General features: G+C 46.1%; 1 protein-coding gene across 2 annotated transcripts in view; it reads right to left on the bottom strand.

Moving 5' to 3' along the window:
* LAMB2 (laminin subunit beta 2) overlaps positions 1–15,978 on the bottom strand; it is a 64,297-nt gene that overhangs the window by 26,426 nt on the left and 21,893 nt on the right. For both annotated transcript variants that reach the window (XR_003372227.2, XM_026682625.2), the window contains exons 10-18: positions 13,091–13,270; positions 12,187–12,299; positions 12,018–12,097; positions 10,324–10,459; positions 8,705–8,863; positions 5,718–5,845; positions 3,317–3,437; positions 3,007–3,199; positions 1,309–1,452 (exon numbers count right to left, since the gene is read on the bottom strand). Coding sequence is in view for 1 of the 2 variants with exons in the window: in XM_026682625.2 (XP_026538410.2) it covers positions 1,309–1,452; positions 3,007–3,199; positions 3,317–3,437; positions 5,718–5,845; positions 8,705–8,863; positions 10,324–10,459; positions 12,018–12,097; positions 12,187–12,299; positions 13,091–13,270 (1,254 nt within the window). In the remaining variant the exon portion in view is untranslated. The remainder of the gene's footprint in view (positions 1–1,308; positions 1,453–3,006; positions 3,200–3,316; positions 3,438–5,717; positions 5,846–8,704; positions 8,864–10,323; positions 10,460–12,017; positions 12,098–12,186; positions 12,300–13,090; positions 13,271–15,978) is intronic.

Consider the following 15,978-nt stretch of genomic DNA (forward strand, 5'->3'; position numbering starts at 1 on the left):
GCTGTGGGGCAGAGTTTGCTTGCCATGCTGCCTTCCAATCACTGCGCCACCTGGGCTCTTAATAATTTGATGCTGATTATAGAAAAGCATCCTCAACTCTACTGAGAGCAGCTGAAAGATATATTATATATCAACTTCCCATGCAGCTTTCCCTCCCCCACTACTGCCCCCCTTTCATTTGCTGTTTGAGGCACCTCAGTTGACTAGCAGGAACGGGAATTCAATATTATGAATTGATTTGTCTTCTGAAAAAGAACCAGTTTGGTCTACTGGTTAAAGGACCAGGCTAGAAGCTGTGAGTTATAGTAACAGATAACAGATAATCAGAGTTGGAAGGGATTTTATAGGTCATCTAGTCCAACCCCTCGCCCAAGCGGGAGACCCTACACCATTTCTGACAAATGGCAGTCCACTCTCTTTTTGTAAGTCTCAAGTGATGGCGCTCCCACAACTTCCGAATGCAAAGCTGTTCCATTGGTTGATTGTTCTCACTGTCAGAAAGTTTCTCCTTATTTCCAGGTAAAATCTCTCCTTGTTCAGTTTCCATCCATTATTCCTTGTCTGGCCTTTGGGTGCTTTAGAAAATAGCTTGACCCCCCAATCCTCTCTGTGGCAGCCCCTCAAATATTGGAAGAATGCCATCATGTCTCCCCTGGTCCTTCTCTTCACTAGACTAGCCATGCCCAGTTCCTGTAACCGTTCTTCATATGTTTTAGTCTCCAGTCCCCTAATCATCCTGGTTGCTCTTCTCTGTACTTTTTCTAGAGTCTCAACATCTTTTTTATAGCATGGTGACCAAAACTGGATGCAGTACTCTAGGTGTGGTCTTACTAAGGCTTAATAGAGTAGTATTAGTACTTCCCTTGATCTCGATTGTATCCCTCTGTTAATGCAACTTAGGATTGCATTAACTTTGTCTTCGGCACAAAGCCAGCTGGTTGAATACTAGAAGACCTCCAAGTTCCCTTCCAGCTCTATTCTGATTGACAGATAAAAAATATCCATGCATACATGGAAAGGGGCTGAAGTTTCCATAGAGGACCAGTTCCCATTAAAGACATTTTCCAAAATAGAGAGGCAGATAGGAGGGTGAACTTCATCCTGTCCTTGCAAGCTGCTTCTTCACCCCAACAAGCCCCACCTAAATAATTTCCACCGCCTCTAATGGTACTTCCAGTAAATGCTCAGCCGGCAAAAGCAGCCAGCTTAGATCATTATTTCTGTTCCTGTCTTCAGCAGCAGCACACCAGCTGGGCTGGCAGGGACAGATCTGTGCTTTAAGGAGAAAGGAAGCCGCGTTTCACTCACACTTGCAGCCGCCGGGCCCAAAGCCAAAGGTGCCAGGAGTGCAGCGTTCGCAGCGGCGGCCCATGACGTGAGGCTTGCACTGACACTGTCCGCCATCTGGGTTGCACTCGAGGCTCAGAGATCCCTGGAGATCACATTGGCAGGCTGGAGACAAAGGAAAGAACCATCAGCGGAGAAAAGATGCTCTTTAGGATAACCCTTTGTTTCTCCTTCCCACTGGCACACAGAAATGGACCGGAGACCCACTTGTCTATGTATCCCCTGTCCATGATGTAGTGGGGAAAATCTGAAGGTGTTTGCCAGGGTCAGCCCTGTCTGTGCTTGCAGGCTACCAGGGTTGCACAAAGAACAGCAGGGGCTCTTCTCCCAGTGCTCGGTTAGATCACTCACTTGGACCATTCGTCTCTTGTCTGTGAATGAACAGAAAGCTAAACTGGCACGGTTTATATCCCATTACCAGTCCCAATGGTCTCTATTCTGGCTTGACGATGTCCTCATTTCTTGCGCAGGAAAGCTGGCCTTCCCCCAACCCCCACAAGCCCTTCTCCACATCATCAAGAAAAGTGTGTCCCAACCATAGCACTGCTGTCGTGGGCAACAGATTTGGAGGTGGCTCAGCCTGTGGATTTGGCATCTCCCTGCTTCCATTCCTGCCTCTCCCAACTGGAAGGCCATCTGCCAGATTGGGAGAGGTAGCAGGTGAGTGGAAGAGGAGGCTCTTTGCACGCCAGATCTGATCTGATCTCTGCCTTGGATTGCTGCCCCCAAAAAACAGCTGTCGGGGTGTTCGGGCCGCACGAGCCAGATGTCTCCCTGCTGCTGTTTCATAATGCAACCCTGCAGTTCCTGTTAGGCTGATTTCGAACGCAGTTTTCACCATTCTTCCAGGCTTTAGTGCTCTTCTGGAAAAGCCATCAACCAGTGTTCAAGGGCAGCCTGAACAATAGCTGAGGGGCCCTGGGCCTGCATCTGAGATAGCTGAGGTCCAGATGGCTCTCCCTTATTTCCCTGCACAGCCATCCTCCAGCCCTGGTCAGCTGCTTTTCAGACTGCAGTAAAGCTGCTGCAACCTGTTGTCTGCTAAAAGGAAAACTCTAAATGTTGGAATTAAAGACAGCTTAAAACTATCTGGAGTATAGGCTGGGATCAAGGTAAAAGCAACCTCACGGAGACCTTAGGTGAAAGTGGTTATCAGGACATATTGACACCCTGCTTAGATACACACGGGGAAGGCCAAGAGCAGAGGGGGTGTCAAACTCAAGGCCCCCGCTGGGTGCTTCGATCTGGCCGGTGGGGCCGCCCTGGAATCAGCAAAGGACCGACCCACAGTGCCTCTGCCAGTGAAAATGGAGCCTGGGAGGACTGTGCTTGGTTCTTGCTGGCAGAGGGTTGCAGGAGGCGGTCACCGCTGAAAACAGAGCAAGTGATATCGAGCTGATCATGCCCCAGCCCCCGGCCACACACACACACCCTCCTGAGGTCAAACACAACCCTGATGCGTCCCTCCATGAAATTGAGTTTGATACCCCTGGCCTGCAGTTTCCAGGAACCCTCTCTCCCATCTCATCAGGGCTTCACTTTGAACCTTCCCCATCTTCCTCCGAGTGAGTAGAAAAGCCTCCCTTAGTACACAAATGATTTCTCTGGGTTGTCGAGCCCCTTGGGTTGCAGTTGTAATCTGGGCAATTTAACACTCACGGAGCGCCCCCCGGTGAATGATGGCTGACATGCTGGTGAGCAAGTTGGCGCAAGCTTCCGGGGTCGTCCCCTTAATCACAGGGCGAGCCTGCTGGGCACAGCGGTAGCGCTCAAAGGTCTCTTTGCGAGCAATAGAGGCAGCATCCCCGGCAATGAACATCTCCAAGGAGGAGTAACGAGGCACCAGTACCAGCTTCCACGGAAGAGAAAGAGAGGGAGAAAAGAGGATATGGTTGGGTATTGGCAACTGGCTCCTCCAGCTATGGTTCCCTCTGCTAGGCGTGCCAAGGTTACCAATCTCAGTACTTACAGAATCCAAGAGTACGGCAGCGCCTTGCAAATGCTCACGCCCTCCAGAACGGGTAAACTCTACTCTAATGGTGTACCTGATTCCTTGTTCTAGGCAGACTGGCTGTGGCAGTACAATGTACCTGCGGAAGGAGATTGCCAATTCACTTCACAGAGGTCTCCAGCACCTATCTCACGTAGCACTCATAGCATTTTCTGACGGTCCTCTGTTAATGACTACTAGTGTAGCCACTGTTTGAAATAATAAGCGAGTGGGATTCACGAAGCCTAAACTATAGGATGAACAGAAGTAGCACCAACGTTTTGCTTCTGCGGTGCTTAACGAGTTGTACTTATGATGATCAGGGGTGGGATACCACCGGTAGAACAACCGATTCGGTGATCGTGTGCTTCGCGATGCTCGTTGCAGCGAATTGGTTCGGAGCCAGCTGATTATCGGAACAAGGGGTGTTTGCCCGAACCAGTCTGAACCCGTAGAATCCCACCCTTGCTTATGATCGATCCTCAAAGTTTCAGCTTTTGCAGAGCCCCCGGTTGTCACGTGATCGCGAACTAGGTTTTTGGTAAACGGACCGCATTTCCAAAAGTTGCAGCAACCCAAAGCTGCTCCAGATTTCTGAGGTTCCTTCCCAGCTTCCAACAAGCCAGGTCAACAGGGAAGCCAGCCGTCGTGGTTACGAGAGGACCTTGCTTAATAATCCATGATGATTTGCTTAAAGAAGGCAAGCGGGGACGGCCACAACCGTGGTCATTAAGCAGTGGAGTGACCGCTCTTTACGACTCTGTCACTTAGCAATGGAAATTTTGGGCTCAATTACCATCATTAAGCAAGGACTACCTTTATCAAATGTGCAGAAGAAGGCTTTCTTGCACCCCGTGCTATGGAGGCAATGGAATGGCATCATCAAGGAATCTCTGCCTCCTGCTATGGACGGGTGGAGAAGCAAAACAAGTTGGTGCTACTTCTGTTCATCATATAGTTTAGGCTTCTGTGAATCCCACTTGCTTATTATTTTGCTACATACACAAAAATAATATTATGTACGTTTTAAATGCACCAGGTATCATGGCTGCAGAGAAAAGTTTGTCTAGAGAGTATCATTAAGACTTTCAAACGTAAGAATACAATATTATTTCCAGGAAAAATTGACTAATTGACTATTTGCTGCCAACTTAACCCTTAATCTTTATTTCCCCCCCCCAAGAGATTTCTGGTACCTTAGTGAATATAGTTTATTATGGTGTTTATATTTCATTCTTATGCTTTAAAAACATTAGCTACAGAAGTAGAATAAATTATGACAAAGAAAAGTCATGCAAACACATTGGAGTTACTCAATCTGTCCTGGCACAGTTCTTTAGTGTCTATGCCATCTTTTTAAGAAAGCAAAAAATTGCACGCTGTTTTGAAGATTAGGAATCTGTTAATCATGCAATCCATCCTCGCCCTTGATTTGACACTGAGTATTTAAAATATTACACATCCCAGTCTTCTGATTTACTTATTTACTGAATCAATATAGATACAGCACACACAGAATAGAAATTAAAAAAACAACAACCAATTATTCTAATAGTTAAAGCAAGCCCGGACAGTCTTAGATCAAAGAGGATGGAGAAATGAGTTGAGTTGATCCTGCCAATATATGCCTCAAAATCTATCCCTCTTAATCCCAAAGTGCTTTTTCAGGAGGCAACTGGATTTTCTTGCTTTTTCTTTTGAAGACATTTCGCTTCTCATCCAAGAAGCTTCTTCAGCTCTGGATGAGAAGCGAAACATCTTCCAAGGAAAAACAAGAAAGTCCAGTTGCCTCCTGAAAAAGCACCTTTGGCACAACCATGACAACCTGGACGACTGAGAATCTTATAGAATCCCTCTTCGTATTTCCCTTTCTCAGCAATAAAAACACCACTACAGGTAATCCTCAACTTATGATCACAATTGAGCCCAACATTTCTGTTGTTAAAGTGAGATATTTGTTAACATTTTAAAATGCCTCGTTTTATGAACTTTCTTGCCACAGTTGTTAAGTGAATCACTGCAGTTGGTAAGTTAGTAATCCAATTGTTCCATGAACCTAGCTTCCCCATTGACTTTGCTTATAAGAAGGTCGCAAAAGGGGATCACCCATGACCTTGGGACACAGCAACGGTCATAAATACGAACCAGTTGCCAAGCATCTGCACTTTGATCACATGATCATAGGGATGCTGCAAACCTCATAACTGTGAAAAACAGTCATACATTTTTCAGTGCTGTTCAGTGTCGTTGTAACTTTGAATGGTCACTAAACGAACTATTGTAAGTTGAGGACTACCTGTATTTGTCAGTTTGAACTACACGTTCCCAGCCACAAAGTTGAGGTATCTCTATTTTCTAGTTTTTTTTTACTGAAATTTACCGGGATGTGGGTAACAGAGGTGTAGATATCAAGTCATCAGCAGGGATGGTGTTTCCACAGGGACTACCACTGGGAACAGGCCCAGGTCGCACCACAGACACCTTCACTTTTTCCCATTTTCCTGAAAACTGAAAGAAGAAGAGAACAAATGGCATCGTCCATGGCATAACGTGTCTGTATGGAGAGAGAGTCAGGAAAACCATATAGGGGTGTTTCTCAACCTTGGCAGCTTTAAGATGGCTAGACTTTAACTCCCAGAATTCCTCAGCCAGCAATGCAGCCTGAGGAATTCTGGGAATCGAAGTCCACATATCTTAAAAGCGTCAAAGTTGAGAAACGCTGCCATATAGCTGTCCGGCCAAGAATAAGGGGCAAATAGTAAGATTAAAATTGTTCAGACTTATATAGGAATGAAAAGACTGTCAGCGTTCCAGCAACCCTCCATTCCAATCAATAACTCCGAGACAGACATATCTCAAAGGTAACTTTATTTGGATAGTAAATGGCACATCTGTGGAATCCCGAAACTGAAAGTTCCGGGCTTCCTTGCAAAAGTCAAAACTACAAATCCATCCCCCTTAGCCATCACCACAGCACATGGTCCAATCACTGTCTGTCCTAAAGTAAGATTCCCAATTCATGATGCGCCACACTCAGTGACCTTGAACCAAACAAAATAATTTTATTTTGTCTAACTAGATATACTCGAATGAATTCCTCCCTCCCACTTTCTCAGGCTCAATTGTGGCAGCATGGGACCATCTGATCTCAAAATGGCCTCCAAAGCTGACAAAGACGGTGTGAGCCCATGTTTTGGGGGGCTCAAAATGGCTTCCAAAGCTAACAAAGACTGTGTGAGCCCATGTTTTGGGGGCCTCAAAATGGCTTCCAAAGCTGACAAAGACTGTGTGAGCCCATGTTTTGGGGGCCTTGAATGGATTTAAGACAAAAGGAATGGGTGCACGAAGAAGTTTAAAGTGGGGTGGGACAAAGGGGGATTTTGCACAGCAGCAAAGGGGACTGATTTTCCCCTTTAGCTTTCCACAGACAATTAAACCAATGCAACTTTCATCCTGGGGCAGATTTGCAGAAAACTTTTCCAAGCCCTGTATTATTAAACAAAAAGAGAAGACTTGATATGAATTCCTGGCTCAGAGGTGGTGGAAATAAACTGAGAAATGAAACATGTTGACTCTGTAAGGATCGACTAGCCAAACATGACTTATAACCTCAGGAAAAATTAGAGGCAATTGAGGATACAGGTCCTGGAATCAGTTCCTCCCTGACAGTGACATGAGTTGTTAAAAGTGTTGTTTTGGTGATTGCCAATTAAAAAAAAAAGGCTCTATACTTATGCCTTTAACAGGGATCTTCCAGGCACCAGACACATTTTTTCCTGGCATGAGGACCAAGTAATGCAATGGCCTCCAGATGTTTCATTTTTTGTACAGCATGTTGCTGTGAAATCAAAGGGAATAGTTTGGGAAGTAGGTAGAGAAGGTGAAAAAATACAATAGAGCACGAGTGTCAAACTCAATCGTGTCATGTGACATATAGCGGCGTTTTGAGCCATAGTGGCGCAGTGGTTAGAATGCAGTACTGCAGGCTACTTCTGCTGACTGCCAGCTGCCTGCAATTTGGGAGTTCAAATCTCATCAGGCTCAAGGTTGACTCAGCCTTCCATCCTTCTGAGGTGGGTAAAATGAGGACCCAGATTGTTGGGGGCAATAGGCTGACTCTGGAAACCGCTTAGAGGGGGCTGTAAAGCACTGTGAAGCGGTATATAAGTCTTAATGCTATTGCTTTGCTGAGCCAGGGTGAGCATGGCCTGCGCTAACGCATCCGGCCCATGGGCCGCCAGTTTGACAGGCCTGCATAGAGCAATGTTTTTTTAACCTTGGTAACTTTAAGATGTATGGACTTCAATTCCAAGCATGCTGGCTGGGAAATTCTGGTAGCTGAAATCTACACATCGTCAAAGTTGCCAAGGTTGAAAGAGACTGCAATAGAAGCTCAAAATTCATGAATAATCCAGATGAAAGTTAGCAGCAAGCCAAAACAATGGAGCAAATTATTCTTTAAACTTTACATTCATGAAGTTGAAATTCACCATTTTAAACAGTGATGATGAAAATTTAAGGAATTTAAGTAACCGCTGCAGGTAGCCCTTCACCTAGGACCACAATTGGCAATGGAAATTTGGTCGTTAGTCATTGCAATAATAAGTAAGAGGCATCCATGTGACCAGACCTATTTTTCCAATACTTTTTTCTTGCAGTCGTTAAGCAAATCACGTGGCCGTTAAGTGAAAAGCATGGCTGTTAAGTGAATCCCATTTTTTCCAAATGGGTGTTTTTTGCCAGATAACGGCAAAGGTCGCACATCGCTGTCTTGTCACTAACGTGCTTTTCTTAGGCTGATGACCTCTGATGAGTACAATATATCATACATTGTAAATCAGGGGTGTCAAACTCAAGGCCCGTGGCTGCTCTGAAAACAGCAAAGGACCAGCCTACAGTGCCTCTGCCAGTGAAAATGGAGCCCAGGCCACCACAGGTGCCCCCAACATGAGGGACGTCGAGCTGGGCACACACACCCTGGCCACGCCCAAGCAGCCTGCTCCCTCCCGAGATGAAACACAACCCTGATCCAGCCCTCAATGAAATCGAGTTTGACACCCCTTTTTTAAATTTTGAAGGGCAGAACTAATAAAAATGTTGGGTTCCCAATGTACAGTATTTCAATAGCAAAGGAAAAGCAGCAGCAAGCCACAGGTGGAAAGTCAAAGGGGTCTTACCCAGAGGTGGTATTCAGCAGTTTCTGACCAGTTCTGGAGAACTGGTAGCGGAAATTTTCGAGTAGTTCAGAGAACCAGCAAATACCGCCTCTGACTAGAGACTTTACAGTCTCCTTCCCCCTGCCACGTCCACCAAGCCACGCCCACAGAACCGGTAGTAAAAAAATTTGAATCCCACCACTGGTCTTACCTGAGGTTCATAGCGCAGCAGGATGTCATAGTCCATAGAAAATGGCACATTGTTAATATGGAATTCTACCACGCTGCCTTCTAGCACCCGAACAAACCCCAGCCCGGTCCACGTGACTGGACGGCCAGGCAGGGGCACTCGCTGTGTAACTTCAGCTCCCTGCCAACAGAAAGAATGGTAAGCAACTGACGTTTCCTCAGAAAGACATCTGCACAGGTAGACCTTGACTTACAACAGTTCATTTATGTCAGAGTATATTCATTAACTGGCAGAGACATGGCTAACAAAGTCAGCAAGTGAGTAAACATAGCAACAGGCCAGCCAATGGGAGCTGACAGCCTGGGTGTGATTTGGCTCTGTATGCTTTGCTGAAAAGTGAAACTGAAACTAACTTGCTTGCTTGATGAAACTAGAGTTCTGCTCTGAGCTGCTGCTGCTTGTGTTTTTGCTTGTGTTACATTGAAAGAATCTACAAATGGTATTGTAAACTTTACTTGTGTTATTATGTTTATAAAGAAGTTAATCATCCTGCTGAATCAGTCATCTGTGTGTTTTCTGGACTTGAATTTCTGCTGCAAACTCTAACAATTTAGTAACCAAATGAAGTTACAGTAGCACTGAAAAAAGTGACGTATCACTGGTTTTTGCAACTTACAACCATTGAAGCATCCTCAAGGTCACAAGATCCAAAATTCAGGTGATTGGTAACCACCTTTTGCAATCTTCTGACAAGCAAAACTGATGGGGAAGCCAGATTCATTTAACAACCGTGTTCCTAACTTAACAACTGAGGCAAAAAAGGTCGTAAAATGGGACAAAATTAACTTAACTTTCTCGCTTACCAACAGAACTTTTGAGCTCAGTTGTGGTTATAAGTCCAGGACTACCTGTAATGTTACCAAACTTATCAATTCATAATTAGAAATCAGAAAACTTCCACTTTATCTACACCTGCATATATACCCATGTAATTTTCCAGCCCTGAAATTGTCCCCAAAGCTCATAATAAAATGAGAAAAAAAAATTAAATAGCAATAAGTGCAACTAGAATTGGCTGCAATACAGCCGATACTGCATCTGTTCATGTCCATCTTCGATTAGCACAATTGCAAGGCAAAGACGTGGCTGCTTTAAGATACTGCAGAAAAAAAATGCTACCTTGGTGTTCCTGAGCATTCCAAAGCCCCCTTTGGAGAATGAGTCCAAAGCCTACTCCCTAACATTTGCTTTCTTTCCTTTTTCTTTTAAAGGGTCTCTTCAAAACTGCCATTTGTATTTCCAGGGTTAAAACTCCACTCAGGATTAAATTTTTTTGCTTCTTAGCAGTTGGTCTCTAGGCTTCCCCTATGCTGTTTAGAACAAAACCTGTGTGTGTGTGTGAACAGAGTTTGGCATTTAGGATCGTGGCCTAGGATTTGATTTACAAATGTGGATGCAAATAAATTTGGCAGCAGGTAAAGACTGACAGCTCCCTCTTCCCCCAATCAGCATTAAGTCCTTACCTGCTTCTTGTCTTCACTGGATCATTTAGCAATGAAATATACAATTACCTGGTTTTACTGCCTCTGCCTGAGGCCACACACAAAATTACTCCCAGGTAATTCTTTGCGATTCCTCACCTGGTGGAGGCGGGCTTCTTCTGCCTCGTAGGTATAGTGATCCAACACTATGTGATAATAGCCTGTCTGAACTTGATTACACTGCCGGCCCACCATATGGCTACGGCAACGACACTGTCCTGTTTCTGTGGCACATCTGTGAAAAGAAAAGGAACCTGGTTCAAAATAAGCAAACAGTTCTTCCAAGTATGGGGTCCTTGGTGCTCTCTGAGCTTGGTTGTTTCCTTGAGACATTTATTTACCCAACTAGGTAACATCATCAGTATCGATCTTGTTGTTAAAACTCTGAATCCATGGCAGCACTACTACACGGCACACTCAACCTAACCAACAACATCTACATGCCATTCAAAGAGACAATCAAAAAGCCAAAAGGAAAACAGTATCTCAATTAAGGAACAACTTGGACAAATAAACTGACAGTAAACAACTGCCTAAACAAGGAATCAGGACACTCCCACCAATGCTAAAAGGGTAAGCCACTTGTATATAAAAAGAAGAGCAAACCCCAGTCCCTTCCAGCACTGATGCTATTGCCTAGTTTGGTAATGAAATGCCTGCAAGAAAAATAACCAAGTTCATCGAGAACCAAGGACGCCACAAATCAAGATAGGAAAGGCCACTCTGGTTTCTGTGTGTAAAACATATTGGGGAGAACTTTATTCATCTCAGAAAGGAAGTAGTGAGAACATTAATGCAGAGTAGGCAAAGATGCAGTTCAACCCTGAGCTACAAATATTCTCTTCCTTCAATGCTCCCAAGTGAGAACAGGCCTATCCATCTTAACCCCGGGGATAAAACTGGCTCTGGTCTTCTGGAGGTTTACTAAAGTGAAATAGGTTCAGGCTTAGACACTGCTTCTCTGCAGGGGTGGGATTCAAAAATCCCAGCAACCGGTTCACTGCCCGGTTTTGCTGGGTGGGCGTGGCCATGGTGGGCGTGGCCTACTGGAACTTCCTGTTTCCGGCTTCCAGTGGGCCTCCAGAGCCCGTGGGCGTTTTCGCCCTTCCAAGGGCCCAGAGGCTTCCCCCGGGCCTCTGGGAGGGCAAAAATGCCCTCCTCCATGCTCTGGAGCCCCACCGGAAGCCGGAAACAGGCCCGCTTCGCAACTTCCGGTACTTCCGGGAGGGCAGTTTTTCACCCTCCCAAGGGTCCGGAGGCCTCCCTTGGATGTCTGGGAAGTTGGAAACAGCTTCCCCCAGGCTCTGGAGGCCCTCTGGAAGCCGGAAACAGGCCCGTTTCTGGACTTCCGGAAGGCCCGTTTTCCCCCCTCCCAGAGCCTCTACACGCGGCCCCTGCATTTACTTGCATCGCGTGGAGACTCCTGGGAGAAGAGGGGTGGGTTGGGCGGTGCCAGACGGTTGGTTGAAATACCGGTTCGGTGAACCAGATGTAATTTTAACATCCGGTTTGCCCGAACCAGTCCAAACCGGTAGAATCCCACCCCTGCTTCTATGGGAGACCTCAGCATCTGTCTCAGGTGCAGACATCTCATTGTGAATTTGATGGAAGAAAGATGGGGAAAATAACAGAGTTCTCTCTCCTTGGCCTCTCCTCCCACAGCAATCTGATTCTTTGCCATCCCATCTCATTTTTTTCCCTCCTCCTGGATATTGCATGTGTAATACTGCACCCATTTTCCCCACATCAGCTTCTGCATTTTCGCACACAGAACTGTAGCCATCGTTCCTTACTGGTTGTCGTAGGCACCCCCTACATCGCAATCGCAAGGACGGCAGCCATACAGATCAAGACTCAAAGCCCAGTGTTCTGGCTGGAAAACAACATAGGACTCGTTAGTCCAAGAGAGGCATAATGCACAAACAAGACTCGCAAGTGGTAACTTAACTCTCTAGTACTTACCAGGCACTGGTTACAGCTGCGCCCAGAAACCAAGCGTTTGCAGAAGCAATCGCCCGTGATAGCATCACATTGGGGGCCCTTTTGCACTGTGCCTCGGGGGTCACACTGGCAACCTGTTAAGTCAAACACGGCAAACTCACCCCTGTCTCAAGAAGTTCCCGGTTTATTGAACCTTAAGGATTTGTATTTTCCCCACGGAAGAGCCGTGGTGGCGCAGTGGTCAGAATGCAGTATTGCAGGCTAACTCTGCTCGCTGCCAGGAGTTTGATCCTGATGGGCTGAAGCTGATGGATTCAGCCTTCCATCCTGCCGAGGTCGGTAAAATGAGGACCCTGATCGTTGTGGGGGGCAATAGGCTGACTCTGTAAACCACTTAGAGAGGACTGTGAAGCAGGGTTCCCCAATATTTTTGCCTTTGCAGACTGGTGGGGGGCAGGGGGAGACGAGATGGTTCCTGGTGCCGGCAAGGAGGTGCTGGCAAGCATGTGCACACTTAAATGGAGCACGCATGTACTTGTCCGTTGCTCACGCAAGTGAGGATGCACTTGCTGGCCGCTTCCACGGCCCAGTTGCAAACCCTCACGGCTCACAGCTTGGGGATCCCTGCTGTAAAGCACTATGAAGTGGTATATAAGTCTACGTGCTATTGTTATTGCAATCCCAGCTTTTAGAGGACAGCCACTGGGGTTGGCTTTGAGAGACAAGCTGAAATTTTAATCAGTAAGCTTTAGGGCCAGAGTTTCAAATGTATCCTTCATTTTATTCCTTACGCTAAAGTAGAAGCTTCACTACTTTTAAGAGAATCCATTCCAAGAGGCCAGCCAGGACTAGAGTCACGTGGGGTACCCCTGGAGGAAAACCCCATCTAAGCCCAGGAGAACCCTTCAAGGAGAAAGGGACCTACGCTGGCATCCTTGTGGGTTTCCTACACTCAGTCCGAAGAAGCCAGATTTGCATTTGTCACAGCGGGCTCCCTCCACGTGTTCCTTGCACCGACACTGTCCGGCTATCAGTCCCAGCGTTGGATCATCGTGTGTATCACACACTCCGCCGTCTAACGTCCCATCGGGGTCACAGTCACAGGCTACATGGCAGAGGGGGAAAGAAGAAGAAAATGGAGCTGTGGCCAAGGGAATACTTGGAAGGAATGGCCACAGATTCTAAAGAAAGACCAGCAGGGAATAATTAACACACAACTGTTTTTAGATCCAAACTAAAACAACAACAACACGCCCTATCATTTTTTTGTGGATTATCTCCGGCCAATAATATTGCTTATAGAAAAGGTGAGATACTACATGTCCTCAGCTTACGGCCACTTGCTTAGTGACCATTTCAAGTTATGATAGATCTCTCCTCAGGGTTACCTATGACCTGGATTTGAAATCCTGTTGGCTACCTCACCCACGGTCACACGATCACATTTTGAGTGCTCAGCAACAAGTCCACAACTTATGGCTGTTTGCAGTGTCTGACACTCACACGGTTGCTATTTATTTATTTATTTATTTATTTATTTATTTATTTTTGCTGAAAACCAGAATGTAGTGGTGATGCAGTGGTTAGCATGCAGCACTGCATGCTATTTTGGCTGACTGCCGTCTGCCTGCAATTTGGCAGTTCAGATCTTACCAGGCCCAAGATTGACTCAGCCTCCCATCCTTCCAAGGTCGGTAAAATGAGAACCTGGATTGTTGGGGGCAATAGGCTGACTCTGTAAAACCACTTAGAAAGGGCTGTAAAGCACTGTGAAGCGGTATATAAGTCTAAGGGCTATTGCTATTTACCTTCCAGTTTCCAGCCCATTGCAGATAATGGATTTGCTTAACAATCATGGAGTTCACCTAACAACAGTGGTGGTTCACTTAATGACCACAGTAAAAAAAAAAGGTTGTAAAATCGGACATGGTCACCTGGTGACTCCTTAAGGAGTGGCATGACTTACAACTGTAATTCTGGACTCAATTATGGTCATAAGACAAGGGCTACCTATAGTTTATTTTTCCTCCTTCAAGCCTGAGTGGAAACACTGCCCTTTTGAGTTCCTATCCTTGTCCTGAACCATGTGCTAAGCCAGCGTTTTTCAACCTCGGCAATTTTAAGATGTGTGGACACGTTTTAAAGTTGCCCAGATTGAAAAAGACAGGGCTGAGTTCTCCACTCTGCTAGCTCAGCAATGAAGAAACAGGCAGCTCACCTGTAGATCAGGGGTGTGAAACTCAAGGCCCGTGGGCCAGATCAGACTTGCGAGGTGCTTAGATCTGGCCTGCGGGGCTGCCCTGGAAACAGCGAAGGACTGGCCCGTGGTGCCTCTGCCAGTGAAAACGGAGTTCCTTCCGGGTTCCATTTTAGCCGGCAGAGGGCTAGCAAAATGAACAAAAAGCAAAACCACCACGCAAATGGCTGTTCTGTCGCGGGAAAGATCTGACTCGAGACCAGTGTGAATTCAGCTCTTTATTTGCTATCAGTAACTTCAACAAAACCGGAGCTGCGGCAGCCTCTTTTATAGCGGCGGCTCGCGGCCAATGACAGCTTCTTAAACTTCCCACCGTCAGGCGGACCAATTACAACAGTATTCAAGTAACCAATCAATAGGCGGCAATGGCAGACCAATCAGAATGCAGTATTACGAGTATGCAAATATATATACAACACCCCCCACAGTCAAACACAACCCTGATGCGGCCCTCAATGAAATCGAGTTTGACACCCCTGGTGTAGATGAATGTGGAAAACAACCACAGGTGGTATTCAGCAGGTTCTGACCAGTTCTGGAGAACCGGTAGCGGGAATTTTGAATAGTATGGAATACCACCTCTGACTGGCCCCACCCCCATCTCTTCTCTGCCTCCCGAGTCCCAGCTGATCGGCTGTGTCTTCTTTTGCTGCCCTGCACAGGTGAACGGAGCTGGAAAGCAGGTTAGGTGGGGTGGGGAGGGAATGGGGATTTTGCAGTAACCTTCCACCTGGAGTGGGATGGGAATTGAGATTTTGCAGTATCCTTCCCCTGCCACGCCTACCAAGTCACGCCCAAAGAACCGGTAGTAAAAATGTTTGAATCCCACCACTGAGAACAACGCGCACTGAATGCACAATGAAAAACACTGGTTCCAAAGCCTCTAATCTACCTTTTGCACATTGTCACTTAGTGCTTTATGCTGATGTTGATCCGCAGGGTTCTCTCTATGCATTCAGGGAAACACGACAAAGCTCCACTATAAAGCATTGCACTGGTAGCAGGATCACCAATACACTTTATGGATGTTAGATGGAGAACACAACCAGGCCTTCTCAGGAAGGATATTTTTGTCTTGTTCAAATGCTCCAGGCCACGTTTAAGAAGGCCGAAGGTATTTCTCAGCCCTCAGAAATACCACTGATGTTAATTATTGAACAATCGAAGCACACTTTTCCATTGATTTCTGTTCCATGGCAGGATGGAAGCATTGTAGCAAGTGCTGGGTGGGAATGGCTTTTCAGAATTCTCCACTGTTTATGGGGAGAAATAAACCAGGAGGATAGGTTAACTGTCTCTAAGGGAAAGAGAAATTCTCCTCAGGAAATTTTCTCAGCAGTGACCGAAATTCTGCTCCTAAAAAAAAACCATTGGAAGAACTGCCTATATTCTCTTTAGGGATTTCATTGAAGCTTGGGAAGTCAGAAGACTGATGTCCCTAGTGAGATGACTGAATAAAAAGAGAATAATTATGCATATCTCCTTAGCTATTTTTTCAACTAAATACAGGTAGTCCTTGCTTAAAGACCAATTGCTTACCAAGTGTTCAAAGTTAC

The sequence above is a fragment of the Notechis scutatus genome, chromosome 2, assembly GCF_049901735.1.
Source record: "Notechis scutatus isolate UNSWTSFEM ecotype Mainland chromosome 2, rNotScu1.2, whole genome shotgun sequence".
Classification (NCBI taxonomy): domain Eukaryota; kingdom Metazoa; phylum Chordata; class Lepidosauria; order Squamata; family Elapidae; genus Notechis; species Notechis scutatus.